The 21,184-nt window shown below is 50.5% G+C and overlaps 1 protein-coding gene across 2 annotated transcripts in view; it reads left to right on the forward strand.

The window, feature by feature from the left end:
• TBKBP1 (TBK1 binding protein 1) overlaps window positions 1-20,220 on the forward strand; it is a 44,198-nt gene extending 23,978 nt beyond the window's left edge. For both annotated transcript variants that reach the window (XM_019548339.1, XM_019548340.1), the window contains 3 exons: window positions 14,220-14,338; window positions 14,780-15,525; window positions 16,800-20,220. In XM_019548339.1, the coding sequence (XP_019403884.1) occupies window positions 14,220-14,338; window positions 14,780-15,525; window positions 16,800-16,928 (994 nt within the window). In that variant the 3' untranslated portion in view covers window positions 16,929-20,220. The remainder of the gene's footprint in view (window positions 1-14,219; window positions 14,339-14,779; window positions 15,526-16,799) is intronic.
• Window positions 20,221-21,184: the final 964 nt, after the last annotated feature.

Below are 21,184 nucleotides of genomic sequence, written 5' to 3' on the forward strand. Positions count from 1 at the left end.
AAAGGGTGTGATTTTTGTTTCAGCTGACACAGCTTTGCCAGCATGAGCCCTACTGGGATGTAGCTCTGTGGGTAAAACTGCACTTTCCCCTGGGACAGTTCATGCTGATTCCCAAATTGGTTCAGCTTTACAGAACGTGCTTCTCTCTTTATGCTTTGTTTTGCTGCCTTAACTATGCTGAGCTGGTTACAGTGGCCAGACTTTTTCTACTGCAGATGTGGTCTTCCGCTCGCAGTGGAGATCACAGGGCTCATTGTTCTGGGTAAGCCGTCTTTTCCTCATTGTATTTCAGTTCCTGCAGCAGGGGTTGAAAGCCTTGTACGAACAGTGGGCCAGCACTTGTGACATGGCCAACACTGGGCCACTGATCCCCACTGCTGCACCCCCTGTGCAGCATCCCAGCCACCTGCTGCTGCATCTGTAGATTCCCCTCCTGAAGGGCAATGGGGAAGGACAAATCTGGTGGCAAGGGAAAGTGCCAGCTACTCTAAGGGCACAAGAGAGCTGCAGAGAGGGTGCTGGGCAGGGAGGGATCAGGAGCACAGCGTTGGACAGAGAAGGATTGCATGCTGGGCCTAGCTGTGTGTTGCTAGTCTTCTGGGCTAGAGCCAATTACTGCACAGGCTGGATCCAGCCCACGTGCTGCAGGCAGCCAACTTCTAGAGTACATCTGTATTCTGGCAGCATGGAGCTCAGTAAGCCCCATCCGCTTGCCGTGTGCGCAGCAACCCTGGCAGTGAGGCAGTGTGGATGCCATAGGGTGTGCCCTCAGCTGCTGGTGGAACCCTGGGCATGCAGAGCAAAGCAGTGGTGCGCTGAAGTGTGGGTGTGCTCACTGCCTCCTTTCCAGAGGTGACCTGGGTGGATGGACAGGGCTTATTGCTTTTAGGGAGACACACCCTAAATTTCCTTCCTCTGTAACAGGGAAAAGTGAAATGTGACTTCATGAAGCTAGAGTTTGCCAATGAAGCTCAAAGGCAGGGCCATAAATGCCTGGGTGTAGGGCTTAGAGCTGGCTGGCTGGACAATGCTGTAGACCAGGGGCGGGCAATTATTTTGGGCAGCGGGCTGCTTACTGAGTTTTGGCAAGCCATTGAAGGCTGTGTGATAGGTGGCCAGGGGTAGATTAATATAAATTTTCTAAATTTTTTAGGGGTCCCATGGGCTGGATAGAATGTCCTGGTGGGCTGCATGTGGCCTGTGGGCCTATCCCTGCTGTAGATGTTATCATTACAGTTGCCTGGCCCACCCTTGGTTTTACACAGACAGGCGGGAGTAGCCTGCCGTGATGCTAAGTGTGTGCCTGAGCCAGAATTCCCCAAAGAGCTCAGCACCCGCAGATAACCTACCTGCAGAGCTCCTTGGAAAATCCTGGCTTCTCTTATAGCCAAATGGGGGTCCCCCCTGTTAAGGCCTTCCTCCCCTACCCACTCCTGCTTTGTTCCTTCAGAGGGAAATAGGAGCAGGCTCCTCCCAGCTCCTCATGCTGGCTTTGTATCCCAGAGCAGTCAGCCTGACGCGCTCACATGGGAGCTGAGTGACTGCAGAGCAATCTGATGGGACAGCTATCACCTTAGCTAGTTGCATTGGCCTTGGCTATGGCACATTGCCTGGTGGAGTGTAACTCAGAGGCCTGGCTGGGTTTGCAAGCCAGCAGCAGGGCAACTCCAAGGAACCATTAACAGGACAGGGACAGGAGGGAAGTTGCACTGATGTTTTTCAAGCCTCAGCTCCTGGAGTCATGGGATGGGCTTGAGAATCTCAGCTGTTGTTTGGTTTTTAAGTGAGTTGATTGCCCTGATGAACAGGCTGGAGCAAACAGGGGCTTAGAAGAAGAAAGCAAAGACCACCCCACAGACGTATTATACTAAACAAAAAGAAATCCCCAGATTTTCAAACCAGTATCAGGATAGGGGCAGGGGGGCAGACTTTAACACTCTTTAAAATTTGGGGTTCATGATACTGCACCAAGGGTGTGTTCAAACCAGAATTTGAGGCTGATCCCTTGGGCCAGGTGTGTCTGCACGTTCAGTCAGTCTCATAGCTGGGGTCTAGGACCGGACCCCCTCAGTTAGGGTTAGGGTCCACCCCCAGAGCCAGACTCCCCTATCACTGACATCGGTGTAAATCAGGGCTAGCTGCACTGAAGCTGATGCTCTGATATTAGAGAGAAAAAGATTGGGCTAAGCAGTTCTGTGGTTGGGCCTGTCTCTTGTTATGGAAGTGATTGTGGTCAGGTAACATCAGTCACATAATAACGCTGCTACCCAGCCTTCTCATAGCAGCACTTGTCAGAAGTAGATCTCAAAGCCTTTTACCCATTAGGTCAGCATCATTATCTTGCTTTACAGATGGAAAAACTGAGGCACTCTGACACAATGCAGCTTGCCCGAGGTAGCAGTAGCTCCCAAGTGTCCCCAGTCCCAGTCTAGGGCTGTGTCCACAGGGCAGTGCAGTTTCCCTGCAGACAGAGCTAGAGGCTAGAGCACAAGAGTTTTGGAGGAGGTGTTTTTGGTTGAATAGTCTGTTCCCTGGATGAATGCATTCATATACAGCTGAAGGGTTGGGGCACAGTGGGTAAAAATCAGTGTGTTACCTTTCATCATGGCTGTGAGTTTGGTGCTCACTAGGGCACATGCCCTTCAAACCCTGGAGCTTGTCTATCCCTACAAGGTTCATCAAGAATAGACAAACCCATCTTTCAGCATAGCTCATCGGCTTCTCCCCAGCCCTTCATTAGCAAGAGCCACTAATTTCCTCAGAAGGCAACCTGAGTTTTGCAGAAGGAAGCATCCGTCCTAAAAATAGGTAGCAGTTCTGTTTTCAATAAGAGAGATTTGGTTTTTAAATTGGGTGCTTTTATCACTGAGGGAGAGAGGTGTTTTTGAGGCACCCAAGACATTTTGTCTAGTTTCTTTGCGTCAATCTTCTCTGTCCTGCCAGAACTTCAGGAACTTCTGACGCTGCAATATTGGGCAGTGCCTGCTCATTATAATCATAGCAATTAAAAAAACAAACAGATAAGGCTGAATAAGTAATCTCCTTGCACATATTTTCTGTATGTACAGCATCTTCCACCCCAAAGCACTTCATTGACTGTGTTTATTTGTATGGCAGTTGCACCCACCTGGGAGTAGGCTCGGCAAGGGACTCTATATAATGTAGTGTAAGAGATAAAACCTACCCCCAAGCTGCCTTGAATAGACAGAGCAGGTAAAAGGGGAAGGAGAGAAAGTAGTTTGCCCAGAAGCAAGTAATTGGCAGACTTGAGAATAGAGGGTAAGGGTGCTCTAGCCACTAGACATTATTGCTGTTCTTCTACACTGAAATGTAGCCATTTCTGGGCTGGGCAAGAGCTATAGGGTCCTTATTAAAAAAAAATCATGTCAAGACCCCCTCAAATCATCTGCTATAAAAAACCCCAATTCGTTCCAGTTGTAGTTGGGTTGTATTTCTGGGTGCTTGAATCTTTAGTCTTCCTGGGCTCCTTTTTTGCATTTTCCTCCACAGCCACAAGAGCTAAAAACTTACTTTCAGAAGGAAAGAAGGGCAAAATTCTCCTGGATTCCCTTGACACCAGGAGCTGGGACTTTGGGCAATGCACTCAGCTGTCCTGAGTCTTCTGATGAAACTGTAAGAATTGGTCATATTGTGAGAGGCAGTGTGTAAGGGGAGGGGAGGGAATTGTTTTGCTTTGTTTTTCTTTGCCCAGGCCTTCTTCCTGTGGTGCCAGGGAATCTTTGATGATATTTCTTCCCTCACACAGCCCTGCCGACCAGACCCTTCACACTTGGCTCTTTCCCTCTGATGTTAGGCATTCATCCAGATCGCCATGCCATGCTCACATGTGCTCCGTCACGCTGTGTTCCTGCTGCCCCTCCCCACCTTGCAACTCCAACCTTCCATGCAAAGGGAAGAAGGGAGATTGCCATTGAGGATATGCAAACAAACTCTCAGCAAAGACTCCAGTTCAAAGAGGGTTGAGAGATGGGTTCAATCTAATCTCATCCTGCCACCTTTCCCCCGCCACTTGGAAATTTGCAAGTGCTCCCCCCATATTTATTATGTGCCAGATTGAACTCTTGGGGCAGAGACAACCGGAGCTTCTTGGATTGCTCCCAGGCTGGGAAGTATCTGGAGTAAGGAGGTGCCCAGCTCTGTCGTCTTTGCTCATAGCAGATGGTAGGGGGTCCTCTTCCCTCTTTCAGGTTGGGCTAAAGAGTACAGTTGCACAGCTCCCCCCACCTTCTCTGGTAAGGTAAGGACCTTCCCCCACACCCTTCCTGTTTTAATCCACGTTGGCCTCTAAGCTAGCCAGTTCTGCCAGTGCCCCCTGCTGGCAAATCCAGATTGGGATCAGAGCAGCTGGGGGCTCATTCATTTTGCCTTCCTGTTTATTTCACAGCTGTTGTTTGCAGAGCCAGGGGGCAGCTTAGGGGGTGCATTATGGACCCACCTTGTCTGCCCCTTCCCTGATGCCAAATGCCCATAGTCTAGTCCCTGCCCCACCCCATCCCCTCCTCTTTCCACACCTCAGATCCTGGGAAGTTCCCTGCTGTGGTACATGGCTAAAAACATAGCGTGAAGGAAGAGCTGGGGGAGTGGGTGGGGGCAGGGTTGACCACAAGCGTTATTAAAAGGGTTGAGGCTTGTGGGTCTGGGGAGGAAGCAGAAGCAAAATAACAAGAGTAAAAAGCGAGCGTAGGAGCTGGCACAGCTGCAGCCTCAGCCCAATTTCCCATCTCGGCATGCAGGCCCTGTGAGAGACTCGGAGTATGTGCATGTGTGTGTGTGCGCATGCGCACATGAGTTGAGAGCAAATCATCGAGAAACTGGCTACAGTTAATTGGTGCTTCCCTCTGGCTTGTATCAGGAAAAAAAATATTAATACTAGTGTGACACCAGGCAGTTTGAGTATCCCTGGGGGCCCCCATGGCATAGGCAGGTGCTGGGCCTTCCACATTGCCAGAGACTCTTTTTGAAAGCAGGTGGCCTCTGTGTACCCAGGCATGGGGTTTTATGCCCCGAATGCTCCCATTTTACCTCCTGGTTAATCATGCCTGCTTATCCTGCTGTCCAATCTGGTACCTTTTTATTTGGCTAAAGCAGATCTCCCAGATCCAGGTATCTTTAAATCAAGAGAGGCATCCAGGCTGGATGTAAAGATTCAAAAGATGGAGAGTCCAGTACTTCCCCTGGGGAGCATGCTCCAGTGGGCAATCACCCTTGCATGTTAAAAATGTTTGCCTTCTTTCTTATTTGAATCAGTCTGGCTCCAAGGTCCAGCTGCCGCTTGTCGTTATGGCTTTTCCCACTGCATTAGTGACCTGTTTAGTTCCCAGTATTTTCTACCTGGGAAGATACCAATGCTCTGTAATCAAGTTCTCCCCATCCCTATCTTGGTTAGACCGTATGAGCCAGTGGGCAGAGCACTGTGCTAGGACTAAGATTTCCACCCTGTATCTGGCTTTTTAGACTCCAAGTTCTGTGGGGCAGAAGCTACCTCTTGCCATATTTGTAGTTAGTGCCCAGCAGCTTGGGGACCCGGAGGGATTCAGCTGTTACAGAAATAAATAAGCAGTCACAGAAACGGGAGTGATTTAGAGGCAGATGGGGTCATTATGAGGCTGGAGAAGAGACTGAAGAAGTTCTAGACTGTTCAGAGGGGAAAACTTGGGAGGTAGAGAGCAAGCTAAAAAAATGAATGATAGATAAGATGCTCCGATTTCTCTCTTCCCATCGTGCGTGAACAAGGATTATCCAAGAAAAGTCAAGTCCCCCAATGCAAAGGCTTATTTTTGCCCAGTGCATAATTAACTTGTAGAACTCACTGCCCTGGATGTCATTGAAACCAAGTGCTTAGCAGGTTTTTTAAAAAAAAATCAGCCATTTATACAGGCAATGGACATATTTGCAGCTCCATTATGTAGGGTGCACTTTTAGTTGAGGTTATTGGCAAGGCATGAAACAACTATCAACTGCTTAAAGGGAGGCAAGTGGTTTCCTACTGGGAAAATACCACATGATTTTTCAGCCCTGGGGAATTACAGGCTTTCCTCTATGTCATTTGGTACTAGTAGCTTTAGAAGGCAGGAGCTATGGACTGTTGGTTTGGTGCAAAATAAAGATTCCGGTATTCTTAATGTGACGGACCATTTTGTCAGGTCCTGAGACTTTAAGCGACTCATCCAGAGTTGACAGGACAAGTTAGTAGCAGCACTGAGGTTAGAACCCAGGAGTCCTGGTTCTCACTCATCTTGCCACTAGACCACACTCTGCTCCCTCTTTCTAATCTCATGTGTATATCAGTGCTGCTGGCCACTTACTTTAATAGGGAGGCAAGATGTTGCATTTCACCCTGAAAGAGGAGCCTTTGAAAAATCAGGCAACACTTTTAAGAGGTTAATGGTGACAACAGCAGTGGATCAGGACTCAAGAAATTGAAAATGAGTTCCCAGCTCTCCTTGTGTGACTGTGAGCAAGTCATGGAGAGCCTGACATTCAGCTGCTCAGCTTTTGCCTTGTGGACCAGATATTTAAAAATGCCTAACTACCCCACTTAGGGTGTTGCTCAATTGTGCCAGCAGGTCGACTGTTTGAAATTCTTTCTCACTCTCAGTTCCTCTGCCTGTAAAATGGATGCGATAATTTCTCTCCCCCTTCCTCTGTCTTGTCTACTTAGAATGTCAGCTCTTAGAAGCAGTTGCCTAGTACGGCCTTGGCTGTGCTAAGTGTGCTGTATCAGTGTGCTGTATGTTAGACCCAGGGTGTGCTACAGACACAGCTATATCATTACTGATATAGTAAAACCACCCCTGTTATAATACAATAAATACAATTTAATTGTATTTTGTACTGCTAAATGTACAACATAACTGCGTCTGCATTACAGACTTCTATCATCCAGCTGTACTAGTCAGGGATCATCTCTGTTTAAACTCACACCTGCTAGAGCTCTGTAACAGAAGTCTGCAGTGTAGCCATAGCTTGTAGGTCTATACAGCACCTAGCACAGCAGTGTTGTTATCTCAGGTGGGGGTACCGGACATGTCTGCCATTGATGCCCTGAGAAGCTTTCAGTGGATGTCAATAAAGAGATTGTAGGTGGCTGGGTTTTGATCACAGTTTTGTTCTCCAGTCTTCTTATCTTTGCTTACGGATCAAAACCCACATTTTATTTGGTAATTTTTCAGGGGAAGCGGGTTGCTTCTGAACTTTCTGAAATGCTGTCAAGATTTTCCTTTTTTCTGTGCCGGGCTGGCAGAAAAGCTCCTGTTTGTGAGGAGATTAATTACAAACAGCTTTTCTGCTTTATCAAACTTCCTGAAAGGCTGTGAAATATCTGGGGTGGAAAATCTCTCTCTATCTCTTGCTGCCATTGCCGTCTGTTCTAGGAGTGAGCTAATACATTATTCCCCATCCCAGCAATTAGCTCTTGCCTGGGGTAATGTCATCAGCGCATCTGGAATGCGGTACAGTGAATTGTGAAAATGGGGGTGGAGGGGAGAAACGTGCTTGCATTGTTAGATGTGCATCTAACTAGTTCCTTCTCCCACGTGCACATCCAGTGTTGGCAGTGGAGGGGGACTGGCATGTTTTTCACTCTGTTGAGATGCTCAGAAGCATGGTCCATTCCCTTCCCCACCTCAGCAGCATTCACTGCACTGTGTGTCTCCCACCTCAGCATGCACAGCTTTGTGGTTTTGGCAGTTCCTTTCTGCTTGCCTTCTGATTAGCATGGTGCACACCAGAGGAAAAGGGCTGGTATGCATGCATGGACTGCTTTGGATTTGCAGCTCATGCCCACTCAGCAATGCAGGTGTGGAGCTGGGTTTCTTGGAAGATTGGGGTGCTTAGGTGGGAACTGAATGCCTTGAAACAGTCTGGGCCTCAAAGGCAGAACCTGGTGGGTTACAAGTGTGTCAAAACCCACCGTTACTGAAAGAAATCCAGATCATTGCAGGTGGGCTATTCAATCACTGCCCCAACCTAACCCATGCTGTGGAATACACCAAGAATCAAGAGCCTGCAGGCAGAAATCCCACTGTCCTTATTTGTCTTAAAGAATGTTTAAAGTCCCAAAGGTGCCAGGAGATGTACATATTGCTAATAAGAGGTCCCTGACCAAGATAGCTCAAGAATTATAATCCTCCTAAAGGGAAGGTTAGGTTGGATATTATGAGGAACTCTCTGGCTCTGGGGGTGGTCCAGCACTGGAACTGATTACTCCAAGAGGTTGTGGAGTCACCATTGGAAGTCTTTGAGGGCAGATTAAGCAAACACTTGGCTACTGTAGACAGGGATGGTCCTGCCTGGACCAGGCAGCTTCTTGAGGGCCCTTCCAGCCCTATGATTCTATGATCCTCATTTTACTTTGACTCGTATACTTGAACCAAGGTCACACAGGGAGCCAAATAGCAACTGAACCCATGTCACACTTGAATGTCCCAACTACAAGACTGCCCCCCACCCCGAACACTGTAGCCTGCTGCCACCTGGCGCAGGGCTCTGGCCTGGGCCCCTGAGTGCTTTGGAGCTATGTCTGACAGCCAGTGTTGTAAAATCCTGCACGTGATCAAAGGCCTCAAATTGATCGGTGCTAGAACAAATCCTAAATGAGGTGGGTTGTAGAAACCTCATGTGCTGCCACAGCTACCTTCAAAAAGGGGAACTCAGTCCCTTTCTCAGTAGTTTTTGGAAGGATGCCGGGAACTCCCCGCTAGGAGTTTATATTAGGAACTCCCCTTGCCCCGTTCTCTCAGAAAAGTGTCCATGCTCTAGTGATTTATTATGCATGGATGGATGAGATGCTGAGGCCTGTCGAGCCCTGGGGTGGGAAAAATGATCCTTGTGTGAAATCACCATTCTCAGGCCCCTGGAAACCTGCCATTAGCCCTTGCCCTTGGAAGCAGGGGGATTTTTTTTTTGCACGTGATAGCATTATTTATGAAGCCCTGATGTGTGCAGAAGATACTGATTTCTCAAGGTGTTGAGTGCCTGAAGGTGCACATATGACTCAACACTGTGCAGGTCGAGGGTCAGGAAGGCAACCAACTCCCTGCCTTTTCCGCTGACGTCAGCTAAACTTGCCGGTGCCTGGTGCCTTTTGGAGACAGGCCCAGGGTAAACAAAGGGTAGTTCAAAAGCAGGGGCACAGCTGAGGTGAGGGGTATTTAGAAAGGACGGGATATGCGGGAGCATAGAGTGGAATCAGACCTACTGTAACAGCCAAGACTAAACTCTGCAATCAGATAGCCTCTTGCAAACCCACGGAAACTCCTAGGTCTGTTTGGGGTAGTGGAGAGTAGCTTTTGGCTGCATGATTGACTTGGGGCTGTGGCTGGGGGAGATCAGAGTCTGCGCTGGGCTTGAAGGGGTTTTAGAAGAAAGGGAAGAGTGTGCCTAAAGCTGGGAAGAGCCCTTCTGGAGAGAGGGTGAGTGAGGAACCAGGGGAGTCAGAAGGAATGGGGGGTGATGTTTCTTGGACAGCCTCCAACCTCTGCCAGGTCCTAGTCCTGCTCAGCGTCCTCCCATGTGAGCGTTTTGAGAGCTGCCTCCAAAACATCACAGACCTGAGCTCAGGAGGGATCAGAAAGGAGCCTCACTCACTCATTCAAAGCTCATGTCATGGGGATTGCTTGGCCATCGCCCCCTCCCCCCCCACAAAAAATTGGGCTTCAGGGGCATCCCACCTTGCCCCACCCCTTCACAAGACTTCTCAGTATCGTCCACCAGAGGTGTGACAGCCGCAGCGTGGGTGCCTGGGGTGGGGGTACCAAACCACAAGACCTTTCCTGACTCGCCTATGCTGACAGGGGCCCCCAAAATACTGGTCACCTTGGTTAGGCAGTGGGGAAAATATATGTATGTGTGTATATATATAATTTTTCTTTCTATTTTGCTTTTGTTTCTAAAATAACCTTCGCTTGTTAGCATGTTTCCAAACCCACTCGCAGCCCACACACCCGCTGTATTCTTAACCACTCTTTATTTGAAACACTCGCTTTTCCTGCCTTGAGAAACATAAACCTCACAGAACTCCTTCACCACAGACACCCCCACCCCCCTCAACCCCCTTTCTCCCCTCCCCTTACTGGAACAAGAGGGCAAGCTCAGCTGCTTGCCTGTGTGAAACCAGCTTCTCCTTACTGTGTGGCTCGAGCCCTGGATCTCTGCCAGCCTGTTATAGCACGGCCTTGGGCACACCGGGCAGCTGCGGGAAAGGTGCCAGATTTGGGGCTCTGCTTTGCCAGGCCTGGTCTGCCTCTTGTTTGATATGCACTGTTCGTGGTTGATTTCCACTCTTTGATCTTGTAGGGAAGAAGCTGAGGCAGGAAAGGAGGTTAGGCACCAAGACCAGCTTTTGTGACCAGTTCACCTGCTCCTGTTAGCATTGTGTCCACCTCAGCAGGGATTGAGGCAATAGGGCATTGGGTTCATTTTTTGGAAGGCAGAGAGGGGAGGGCCAGGGGGAGGGTTGGCAATGAAGGGCAGGGTTTCACACAGTGGTAAGACAGATTCCTGATGGTAGAAGCTCATTGCTGGTGAAAAATTGGTGGGGCCACAGGTGAATATGTGGCCTCAGAGACAAAGGCTCCGTTATGCCCTGGGGCTGCCTCTGACCTTGCTTAGCCTGGATGGACAAGTTCTCTCCACCACACCTTGCCTTCCTGTACTGCACAGTCTGGTAGACAGTGCATTGGGGTGGGACTCAGGAGACGGGGCTGCTGTTCCCCCTCTGCCATTGCCCCTTTGGACAAGTCACATCTCTTCTCTGTGCTCCAGTATCCCCATTTTTAAAGGAGAGAGAATAATCCTGGGAAGTGCTTTGAGATCTTTGGGTGACAGCAAGAAGCTTTCACCAAAAAGATGGGGAAACTCTTCAACAGTCTCCTCCACTCACATGCAGCCTATGGCCTCTTTATGGTAAACTTCCAAAGTACTTGTTTCCTCTGTTCCCATCCTGCTATGTGTAACTGGTACTTGTACAGTGTACTGGCACCCTAAATGCAGGGGGAAGGTGCCGTTATGTGTCGGGCACTGTCCAGCACCAACAGTGACTTGCTGCATGACTTTGGTAAGCCTTTTGGCTTCCCCATCTGATGCTGCCTTGACTAATGAGGGGATCCATGGAGGCTCCTTATTTCACAGTGGGGGGAAACCAAGCCTGAACGGTCAGGTGATTTGACCAAGGCCTCTGAGGCTGTCACTGTCAGCAGTGAGGTTAGGGCTGTAGCAAGCCCATGCAGGCCCCATCCCCAGTGCCCGCTGGAGCCCTTGGAAGTCTGAGAAGATGAGACCTGATGCCATTTGGTCTCTTGAGCTGCCCCTTCATGGCCAGGGGATGTGGTTCAGTAGCAGCAGACAGAAGCCCTAGCTCCAATGTCTGTGGCTGGAACCAGCCCCTCCTCGGTCCTGAGGGACCGCAGGCTTGACAGGAGGTACCTTTGGGTGGATACAGGCTGTGGGGAGACAACACTGTATCTGACCTGCATCCTGTAGGAAACAGCAGGATGTGCATCCCTCCATCTCTTCCCAAGACTGTGCATTTCCCAGAGCTCTGTTCACAAGAGATTGCAACTAGGGATTGAACTGTGCTGAGATGAACCTTCACCCTTATCTTGTCCCTGAAGAATAGGGGCAGTTAGCAGGTGATGGGGCACAGGGAAGCTGTGGAGATCTGGCTCTGTAGCACAGACTGCGGCTGGAGGTCCTCCATCTTCTCTGAACTGTGCTCCCGTCCACTGCCCTGCAGGGTACACAAGGGGTCATCCTACACGCGCCTGTCTTGCCAGTTGTTTGTAAACCAATTACAGTCCTTCATTGGCTGACCTTTCAGGGCACCTCATCTCGCTGCCTGTCGCACCCCTCACCCTCCCTCCATCCTGCTTTGTACGGCAGCATAACCAATCGCTCCCTCCCAGAGGGAAATGTCCAGTGAACTGGGGAGCAAAGGGAAAACCTGCTGCTGTTCAGGAGGGAGGGCAGGAATGAATAATGCGTCTTTTCTTCTTATGGAACAACAACTCGCAACACACTGAAGGGTGGGCGAGAGCCAAGGAGGGGGAGACCTGTCGACTGCTGTTACATGAGGCAGCTCCCAGGTCCCCTCACTGTCAGGGTTGTTCAGTGTAACTTGCCTGCGCTCACTGCAAAGGACATGCCCAGCCTGACAGTCCCCCCCCGTAACCTCATGAGACAGGTTCTCCTTTCATATAAAGGTAAAGGATATGTTTTTTAAAGGTGACACGGAAGTCCAGGAGACTTCCGAGATTTAACAACTTTGTCAGGCTGGCTTGAAAGGCGTTGATGGGACAGGAGCCCGGCAGGAGAAAAGAGCCGTCATCTGTCTCTTGCATTGTTGTTGTTGTTGTTTATTTGTTCCATTCTTGGCTCGCTGGGTGGCCTGGGGCAAGTTGCACGACTTCCTTAGTTTCCCCCATCTGTAAAACAGGCTGAGAGGACTGACTGATCTCTGAATAGAGATGGGTCAGATTTGGGGACCAAAACTTTTTACTTTGGGGTTGTTGGGTTTTTTTTACACCACTGAAAAATGGCAATATTGGTGGACTGCAGTATTTTGCAAACTTGTATCAGTTTCACCAAGTCAGCTAGAAAGAAAAAGCAAGCTGTCACAATTGCAAAGTGAGATATTTTGATTTATTTTATTGGAAATGTTTCATTTCAACATTTCCTTCTATGATGTAAAAAAAAAAAAAGGACGCAAAAGTTTTTAAAAGCTCAAAAGTGAAACCAAATGTTTCATTTTGGGTTGAATGAAACATATGGGTCAGCCTGAAATGATGTTTTCTTCAATTTTTTGGTTTCAAATTTTTTCTGTTTTTTTTTTTTTTCTTTTGAAACTACAGTCTAACCCAAAACAATGAGTTACTTGTTCAAGAGCTGAGATTCCTGAATGCTATTTTCTTTTAACAGCAACGTGCGGCCCTAGCACTTATTTTGTACTTCAGGAACACCTGACAGCCCCAGCCCTCCTTGTGCTAGGTGCTGTGCAAGCCCAAAACAAAATGGGGTCCTCACCCCAAGACCCCACAGCATCAGTACAGTACAGGATACAGCTGGTGGATACAGGCAGATGGGGGAGCAAGACGGTGTTGTTGGTGTGTTGAACAGCAGTCTCTGCCCACCAGTTGCCTAGCTGTTGTCAGACCTTTGTTCTAACCTCATTCTGATTATCTGTGTTCATGCTGTTCATGAAGGGGAAAGGGACAAAGGTCCCAGAGCTGAGCAGATCAGAGCTGGCTTTATTACTCTTATGGGTATCGTGGCAGCAGCTCCAAGCCCGTTTGTTCTGGGCGCTAAATTAACCCTCCCACATGGAGAAAGGCAGGGGGGGCAGCACAGGGAAGATTTCTTCTTGGTTATAGTTGGAGCTGTTGCACCATATGACATAGACCCTGTTTGGCAAGCAGCTAGTGGCGACTTCCCTTCATGGTTTTTAAGCATTGGCTTTGGGATTTTGTCACTGGCTCTGTGGAGTCAGGCAGCCTAGATTGCCTGTTTGTGACCCTAATAGGGTGTGCAGGGTTATGTTACCCCAGGAAGGATGGAGCCTGGCCCTTGTGAGTGTGGCACCCATCTGCAGCTGTCTCAGAGCAAGATGTAGAGGTGGGGACTGCTGGGGTCATCTGGGGTGAGATGAGCAGGAGGCAGTGGGTTCTCATGGGGCAAGGGGTAGAAAGTTTGGGTCCGAGCTCACACTAGGGCTGAGAGCCAGGCTCAGAACTTGCAAGGTGGCTAGAAAGGGGAGCTCAGAGCTGCTGAGAGAGCACCCAAGGGAGCTCAGAGGGTGAATCCAAGCCAAGGGCGTGGGGGCAAAGGAAAGCAAGACCCCTAGAACCTGAGGTGCCCTGGGGGAGACTGGAAGGACTGACCAAAACGAGCCTTTTCCAGGCAAAGCTGCCCATGCAGATGCATTGTCCCACTGTAGATCTCCCTTGCCCTTGTGCTCCTGATCTGCTCTCCCCATCCCACCCCTGTTGCCTCATGGCTGTGCTCAGCAGCCTGGCCAAGTGCAGAGAAGTGCCCCGGGCATGTCACCTTGCCAAATCTTCCCCCTACCCCAGTGGCCCCGGCCTACCCTCACAGGTGAGAGGAGCCAGCGCCTCGGTGGAGCTGGGGGGGAGCCCCTCTCATGCCAAGCCAGAGGCTTTTCGAAAGACATTTGCTTTATGCCGTACCATCTCATTCTGTGTCAGGGTGAACCTGGCGTTGGCCTACACTGAGCTGACTGAGGAGTTGTGCCGGCTAAGGAAGCTCAGCTCCCTGCAGAGCCAGATCCTCAGGACGCTGCTGCAAGAGCAGGCCATCAACGGCGGTGAGTGCAGCCTCCACTGCAACTGGATGGGGTGTCATTCGGGGTGTATAGTGAGGAGAGGGGTACAGAGATTGGAGGGCCTGACATCGAACAGGGGCCAAAGGGCTCCAAAGGGAGCTTGGCACCCTTCCCGTCAGCCAGAGGGCCCAGAGCTTACAGTCTGAAAGGACAGAGGGTGTCCTCTGGTGCCAGGTTGGCAGGGCTGGAGTGGGGGGATTTTCGTTATGGAGAACAAGGGCCTGAAGGGACCATCTTAAGGAGGTGGCTTTCAAGAGGCATGCAGGCCCCTTTTTTGACAGGAAACCTGTTGCCAGGAAGCCAGGCAAGGCTCAGGCAGACCTGCATCCTGTGGGCATACCTGTCTGGGCTCCTGTGGGAAGCAGGTGAGGGGGGTCATTCATTCTCCAGTTGATCCAGGTCTTTGTCCCTATTGCTTTCCAGGCCAGAGGCACTCTCCGCTCTCACAGCGCCACTCTCCTGCCCAGCAGCGCCGCTCCCCCGCGCCACAGTGCCCCTCTCCGGCTCAGCCGGGACGGTCCCCCGTCCCTCAGTGCCCCTCTCCTGCCCTGCAGCGGCGGTCTCCAGTCCCCCCCAGCCAGTCCCCTGCCCAACAACGTCGCTTGCCAGCGCCACCCCCTAGCCAGTCCCCTGCCCAGCAGCGTCGCTCTCCGGCACCCCCTCCCAGCCAGTCCCCTGCCCAGCAGCGTCGTTCTCCAGCTCCCTCCTGCCCATCGCCTGCTTCCCAGCATAGGCCCCCGCCTGGCAGCGAAAGGAATGTGATGGATCTGGGGTACTCAAAGCCGTCGAGCCACCACATCAAAGCCAGTTTCCAAGGCCGCCGCAGCTACTCAGAGGTGAGCGACGCTGCTATGTATCAGCAGAACCGCTCCCTGTGGCTGCAGCCCGAGGCCTCCACGCTACCAAAGCATCGTCCCTACGGCGAGGTTTACATCGGGGGTGCCGGCGGCCCTCTGAGTGCCAGAGACGCCTTTGAGGAACACCTGCGCTTTGAGAAACAGTCCTCAGATGAAGACGACTGGGCCGTCCCCAGCCCCCCCAGCCCCGAGGCTGGAGCTATCCGCTGCGCCTCGTTCTGCGCTGGCTTCCCTATCCCCGACCCCCCTGCACACCGGACAGCTGCCTCCTACTCCAGGGCTGAGCACGCACAGTCCTGGCCATCGATCAATGTAAGCGCTAGTTGGCCTCCCCTCCTCCCCCTTATATCCCTCTGCTCCCACTGCCATACCTCCTCTCTGCTCCTGAGCCCCACTGCAAGCTGTTCCCCTGCAGCACCAAACCTGGAGCCCTGGGGAGCAAAAGACTGGCCTTTCATGCCCAATAATGGGTCCAAGCCCAAATCTTGGACCCAGACAGCCCCCTGCGGAGGAAGAGGCTAAGACATGGAGCCAGGTGTGGGTTCAGCTCCTGGTTCTGTCACTGAGCTCTGCTGACTGGGCTGGAGTCACTTCATTGCGGTTTGCCTCAGTTCCCCAACCTGTAGCATGGAGGGGGTGAGCAGGGAGCCTGCTCTGATCCGGGTATGTGAGCTGTTTGGTTGCCTTGGTGATGAAGATTATACAAGAGGCTGTAGAACTGAGCTCCACCTAGCTAAGGATGTTAAGGGCTTTGGATCCCTATGTGGATCTGAGCCTTTGCTTCTTGGACCCCCATCTGCAGGCATTTGCTGGGGGAACACAGCCTAGTCCAGGACGGTGCAGCTAGTGGCCTGCAGGCCCTACATGGCCCACGAAAGGTTAAATTGTATTCTTTGGGTCTTGTTGGTTTGGCCTCAGATCCCAGGGGCTGTTGTTCGCCGTGAGCCCCCTTGCCCACCACTGAATTTGGAGTCTTCAGTTGCCACTGGTGATTCATGTCACCAGCAGGGGAAAAGCAGGAGTGAGAGATGGTGTCATTCACTCCCTGGCTCTGAAGGCAGTGTAGCTGCTCCAGCATCTGTGCTGACAAACCACCGCCCCACCACTGGAGGTGGGTCTGCAAGAAGCCGCATGGGTCAGATCTGACCCACAGAGCCAAATAAGTTGGAGAGCCCTGACCTAGTCCATTCCTGCATCATGCGGGTTCACCAGGCCTGCTCCTTCATCCTAGCAGGCTTGGCAGAGGGATGACTGGAGGGAGGTGACATTTGCAGAAAGGATGCCAGGGAAGGGTGATATAGGGTAGCACCTAATACCAAAGAATGGGGTGAGACTAGAAAGAGGGAAATTTAGGGTGAAAATGTCCCAGCACAGCTGACTGAGGGGGAGACCTGTGGAGTGGCTTTGCAAGGGTAATGGCAGAGGTTCCACTGTTTGGGACCTTTCAGTTATGCTGCAGTACATGGGGTGGTGGGGAAGATGCACAGATCTAATGGGCTTGCCTCCTGTTGGGGCAAATCAATTGATTTATCTCAGCCAGGCCTCTGCCCCTCCTTTAACCCAAAAGGTCGTTTCTTGCCCCACAGCTGCTGATGGAGACGGTGGACTCTGACATCCGAAGCTGCCCGCTGTGCCAGCTGGCCTTCCCCATTGGTTACCCGGACGATGCTTTGATAAAGCACATTGATTCACACCTGGAGAACAGTAAGATCTGAGGCTGCTCCTCTTCACTCCTCTTTCCAACTTCCTTACTATGCCCTGGTCCCCTTTTGGATGCTGCATGAAAACTCGCGGAGCAACACGGCTCCCTAAATACCTCCAAGTCTTCAGTAGCTACAGGACAGACTGAATCACGAGTCTCGCCTCTCCCTCTCCCGCCTTGCCTCGTTTCTAAGTGGGTTTCTTTTCCCCTCCTCCTCCCTGTCCCCTGGAAGAATAGGATCTGCAATACCTTTTGATGCTTGAACCAGCTGGGAGCAACTCTAGTCTGGGCACTGGAGGTAAAGCTGTTCAGCGTGGCTTCTAACAGAAGGAATCATCTGCCCTTCTCCGTAGGTCCCTTCACAGCTCTTGCTGCACAGTTTGGTTTCTCTGGATGACCTCAGGGAGGAGGGAGTGATGGATCCCCCCACACATGCCCTGAGCGGCAGGTGAACTGAAGGGCTGCCCCTTACTGATGTGCTCAAGTGAGAGGTATGGAGAGTTTGCCTGTAATTTTGTGCCCATTGGGAAGGACCCAGAGGCTTGGATCTTTCTCTCCCCTTTTCCTGGGGGTTTAATTGTTACAGGGCTAGTTGATTATTTTGAGCATTGGTCTTGACAAGTTTCAGACCAATGCATTTCAGCTACTTGCTGCTGGTTCGAGCGTCTTTCCAGTCTTTTACATTAAAAGTCCCTTTCTCCTTGCAACAATGCTGCCGAGAAAGGAAACCCACTTTGCAGAGGCCCAGCATGGAAATCCAGTAATATTGCACTGAACTCAATGTTTGCTAGGGCCCGTGTCCTGGTCTCTGTGATGTCAGTGGGCACTTCCACCACTGACTCTGGCAAGACCTCGGTACATCCCTGGTGCATTTATATTCTCCTCAATGTACTGTTTTCTTCTTCCTCATACCAACACGTTGCTTTGAGTAGCTAGTTTTCATAAACCCAGAATACTCTTGTGTCCCACATCATGGTCACGATGTCACCTCTCCTGCAGTCCCGTGATGGCATGTGATACTGTCATGGTGGCATAATGTGAATTCCATGGTGATTACTGGTGTGGATCCACGATCCGCTAGCTCTCTCTGGCCTTACTGAGCATATCTGCATTGTTGTGATTGAAACCAAGTCCCTTTCAACTGGCCAGCTTTCCCAACTCCCCATGCACATGGCTCACACCATGGGGACTGTCATGATGAAGGTATGTAGAGTCTTTCATCAAAACCACCCATGATGGGAAGACACCTTGGATATATACCACATCTCATCACATGACCCAGGTTTTTGTTTTTTTCTTTCTTTGGGTAAATCTATGCTCCATCAGGACCCTGCACATTGGTAATGGTAACAGTGTGGTTGAAAAGAACCATCCACTGGGAAGGTGGGGACAGACCTTGGTGGCTCTGCTGGGCCAGATCCTCAGCTGATGTAACTCAGGATTGCCCTTTTCAGGGCAGTGGATCTCCAGTGAACTCACTGGAGCCAGGTCAGTTTACACCATCTGTGGATCTGGCCCTTTCCTTCCTTTTTCAGGCATACCTACACTTGCCGCCCAAGTAGTGGAGATGCCATTGGCCTTCACCTTTCCTCCAACATTGCCTTTGCCCCTTATCAGCTTTCCTAGCTCAGCTGCAGAACCTCCAAATATTCATCCAAACTGGGTTTTTTTGCGGGGGGTGGGGGAAGGGAAGGGAGTGGAAGGGAAGGGAGATCTCCTTCTCTATTGGCAGTGCATGAGCTGGGCTATAGGGTTCACTCATGGACACTAGTGTCCATAATGCAATTCCTAGCAAACTGGCTCTTCCCCCTGCTCTTCTGTCTAAAATTGGGCCCAGTCCACTACTACTGGGGCTGGAATTGGAGCTGGACCTCTGATATGTTGAGGGTTATGGGAATCCAGGAGTTTGGCCTGGCCCTTCTCTCTTACCTTGTCGCCCCCTTTGAATATGGTCCCAGAAGTAGCAGGGTCAGCTCGTAGCTGAGAAGTCTCTGGGAAATCCTGGTCTGAAGCCCTGATTTTGGGAGGGGGTCCACAGGGTTGCGTGTGGGGCAATTACAGTGCCTTTCACAGTTCAGTCAAAAGAGAAGCACAAGAAGGGAAGGAAGGAGACTGAGAAGTCATGAGGGTTCCCAGAGGCTGGGGTTGGGGCTTTGATTAACCCTGAAGGGCTTCCTTAGAATGGAACTCGGCTCAGCTAGTTGCCTCTACCAGGCAGAGAAGGAGTGGCTAACTTGTGCTTAGTATCACGTAGGCCTTTGCACTAATTTCCCCGCCATGAGCTCCCAGCACCCCATTCCCAGTGCACAAGGGATCAGTAATACAGTACAAAAGGAGTATTTCCTCTCACCAGGTAAAAGGACCAAACAACTTCCCGCCTATAAGCTCTGCTGTCTTGCCCCACTCTTCCATGGTCCTTATACCCCTCTCTGCACACCTTGTGGGCATCGGGGCCTTCTAGCAACAAGGGGAAGCAACAGGTCTTTGCTTTAGATACTTTTCAGAGGGGGTTTATGCAAGCTCTGAGCTTCTAGCTATGGAACAGAGGATGCCCAGCATCTCACAGGATGGAACAAGGCACTCCACACAGCCCAGGTAGAGGGTTTCAAACTTCTTCCACTGGTTTGTTGTTCTCTAGAGATCAGATCAGGGCCAACCTGCAGCCAAGGTTGTGACTGGCTTTGCAGTGAGCCTTGACCTCACTACCTGGGGGCTTAGACGTGCTCTGTGGCTAGGGCCCAAGCCTTGGGGAGATGGATTTCAGAGTTGCAAGCCTGTTAAATTAGCAATGGCTTGGATGCTGAAATTACTGGTGAGGTTCTGTGGTCTGTGTTACGTGTAACCAACACTCCTGCCCCACCCAGGGGCACATCCATGCAGAACCTGGGACTAGATCACCATCATGATCCATTTTAGCCTCACAATCTAGGAGTTGGAGAGGGATTTCAGCCCTTACTTAGCTGTAGTGAAGCCAGAGCACCCAGGCTGAGAGCGTGCTGTGAGGTGCCACTCAATGTTGCTACTGCTAGGGTGTGTCTACACATGGATTTACAATGGCTTAAATTTACAGTGTAGTAAGTGGGAATACACAGGTGTCCACGTGTGCAGGCATTAAAGTGCATTAATGCAGTGCATGGACTGATTTGGGATTAAATTTAGTCACACTGAATTAATGCACTTAATACACAGTAATGCATCTACATGTGCGTTAATGTGCAATAAATAATTGAGCATAGATTTGATACTTGCATGATGCAGGTATCAAATTTACTCTCAAGTTGGCCTAAGTTGCCATATTTACTGTGCAGTCCAGGCATGCACGTGTAGATGCGCACCTATACTGCCCAGCAATTTTGGTTACTGCACAGTAAATGCACACATGTAGACACACCCCTAGGTGTGTGAACATGATTCACACAATAAACCCAGAAATTTCTAATAGGAATCAGTAGTGTTAAAAACATTCTGACCTGTTGTAGGTTTTCTGAGCTCTTTGCAACAGAAGAATCATTATGTTATTTTTTTCTATAGTTAAAAAAAACAAACCTGGGGAAACTAAGAGCTGGCATTTACTGAGGGGTGTCTCAAGTCTAAAAAGCTTGAGAACCACTGGTGTAAAAGGAGACCCCTAACCCTGTTACTAGTGAATCAGAGAGTTAGCATGAGAGTAGATGAAGGGAACTGTGCCTTTAAAGCCAGACTGCTTTGGGTCAGAAGGGGCAGTCCCTGGGGCTTTATAAGCTGGACTCCAGAGATAACTGGTCAGTCAGGCTTGACCAGTGCTTGGAAGTGGAGTTCCCTACTACCTATTGCAGATGCAAGGCTGTAATTGTGATTAGGCTCAAAGCTGGGAGAAACCTAATGGAACTGGGGAGGGTTTAGGGAGAAGGCACCCCAGGAGGGAATTAAGTTTGGTGAAGCTTTCTTTTTATTTTGAAGGATTCATGGCTGCATATACACCTTTTCTGCAAGGCATGGGGTGGCTGAATGAGGGTGAGAAGCTGCTGAGGGAGTGTGAAGTCTGTTTGTTATTGCAGGCTGCTTTGGGCTAGCTAGCTTAGGAGAACAGGTGGTGGGTTGAGAGCCCTGTGTACTGCTGGCTGGGCAAGGGAGCCTGCAGAACTAGCGAGTAGATAAGTGAGGTCCTCTAATACCAACCATTGCATGGGCCCAAGCAGGGATGGCCCCGTGATGTGAAAAGAGAGAGGCACCTAAGGTTGCCTCCTCTGACTAGACTGTGGGCCTACCCCTTAATTGTCCTTGTCTCTC

This window comes from Crocodylus porosus, unplaced genomic scaffold (assembly GCF_001723895.1).
Source record: "Crocodylus porosus isolate Cpor-Errol unplaced genomic scaffold, CroPor_comp1, whole genome shotgun sequence".
In the NCBI taxonomy this organism is placed as follows: domain Eukaryota; kingdom Metazoa; phylum Chordata; order Crocodylia; family Crocodylidae; genus Crocodylus; species Crocodylus porosus.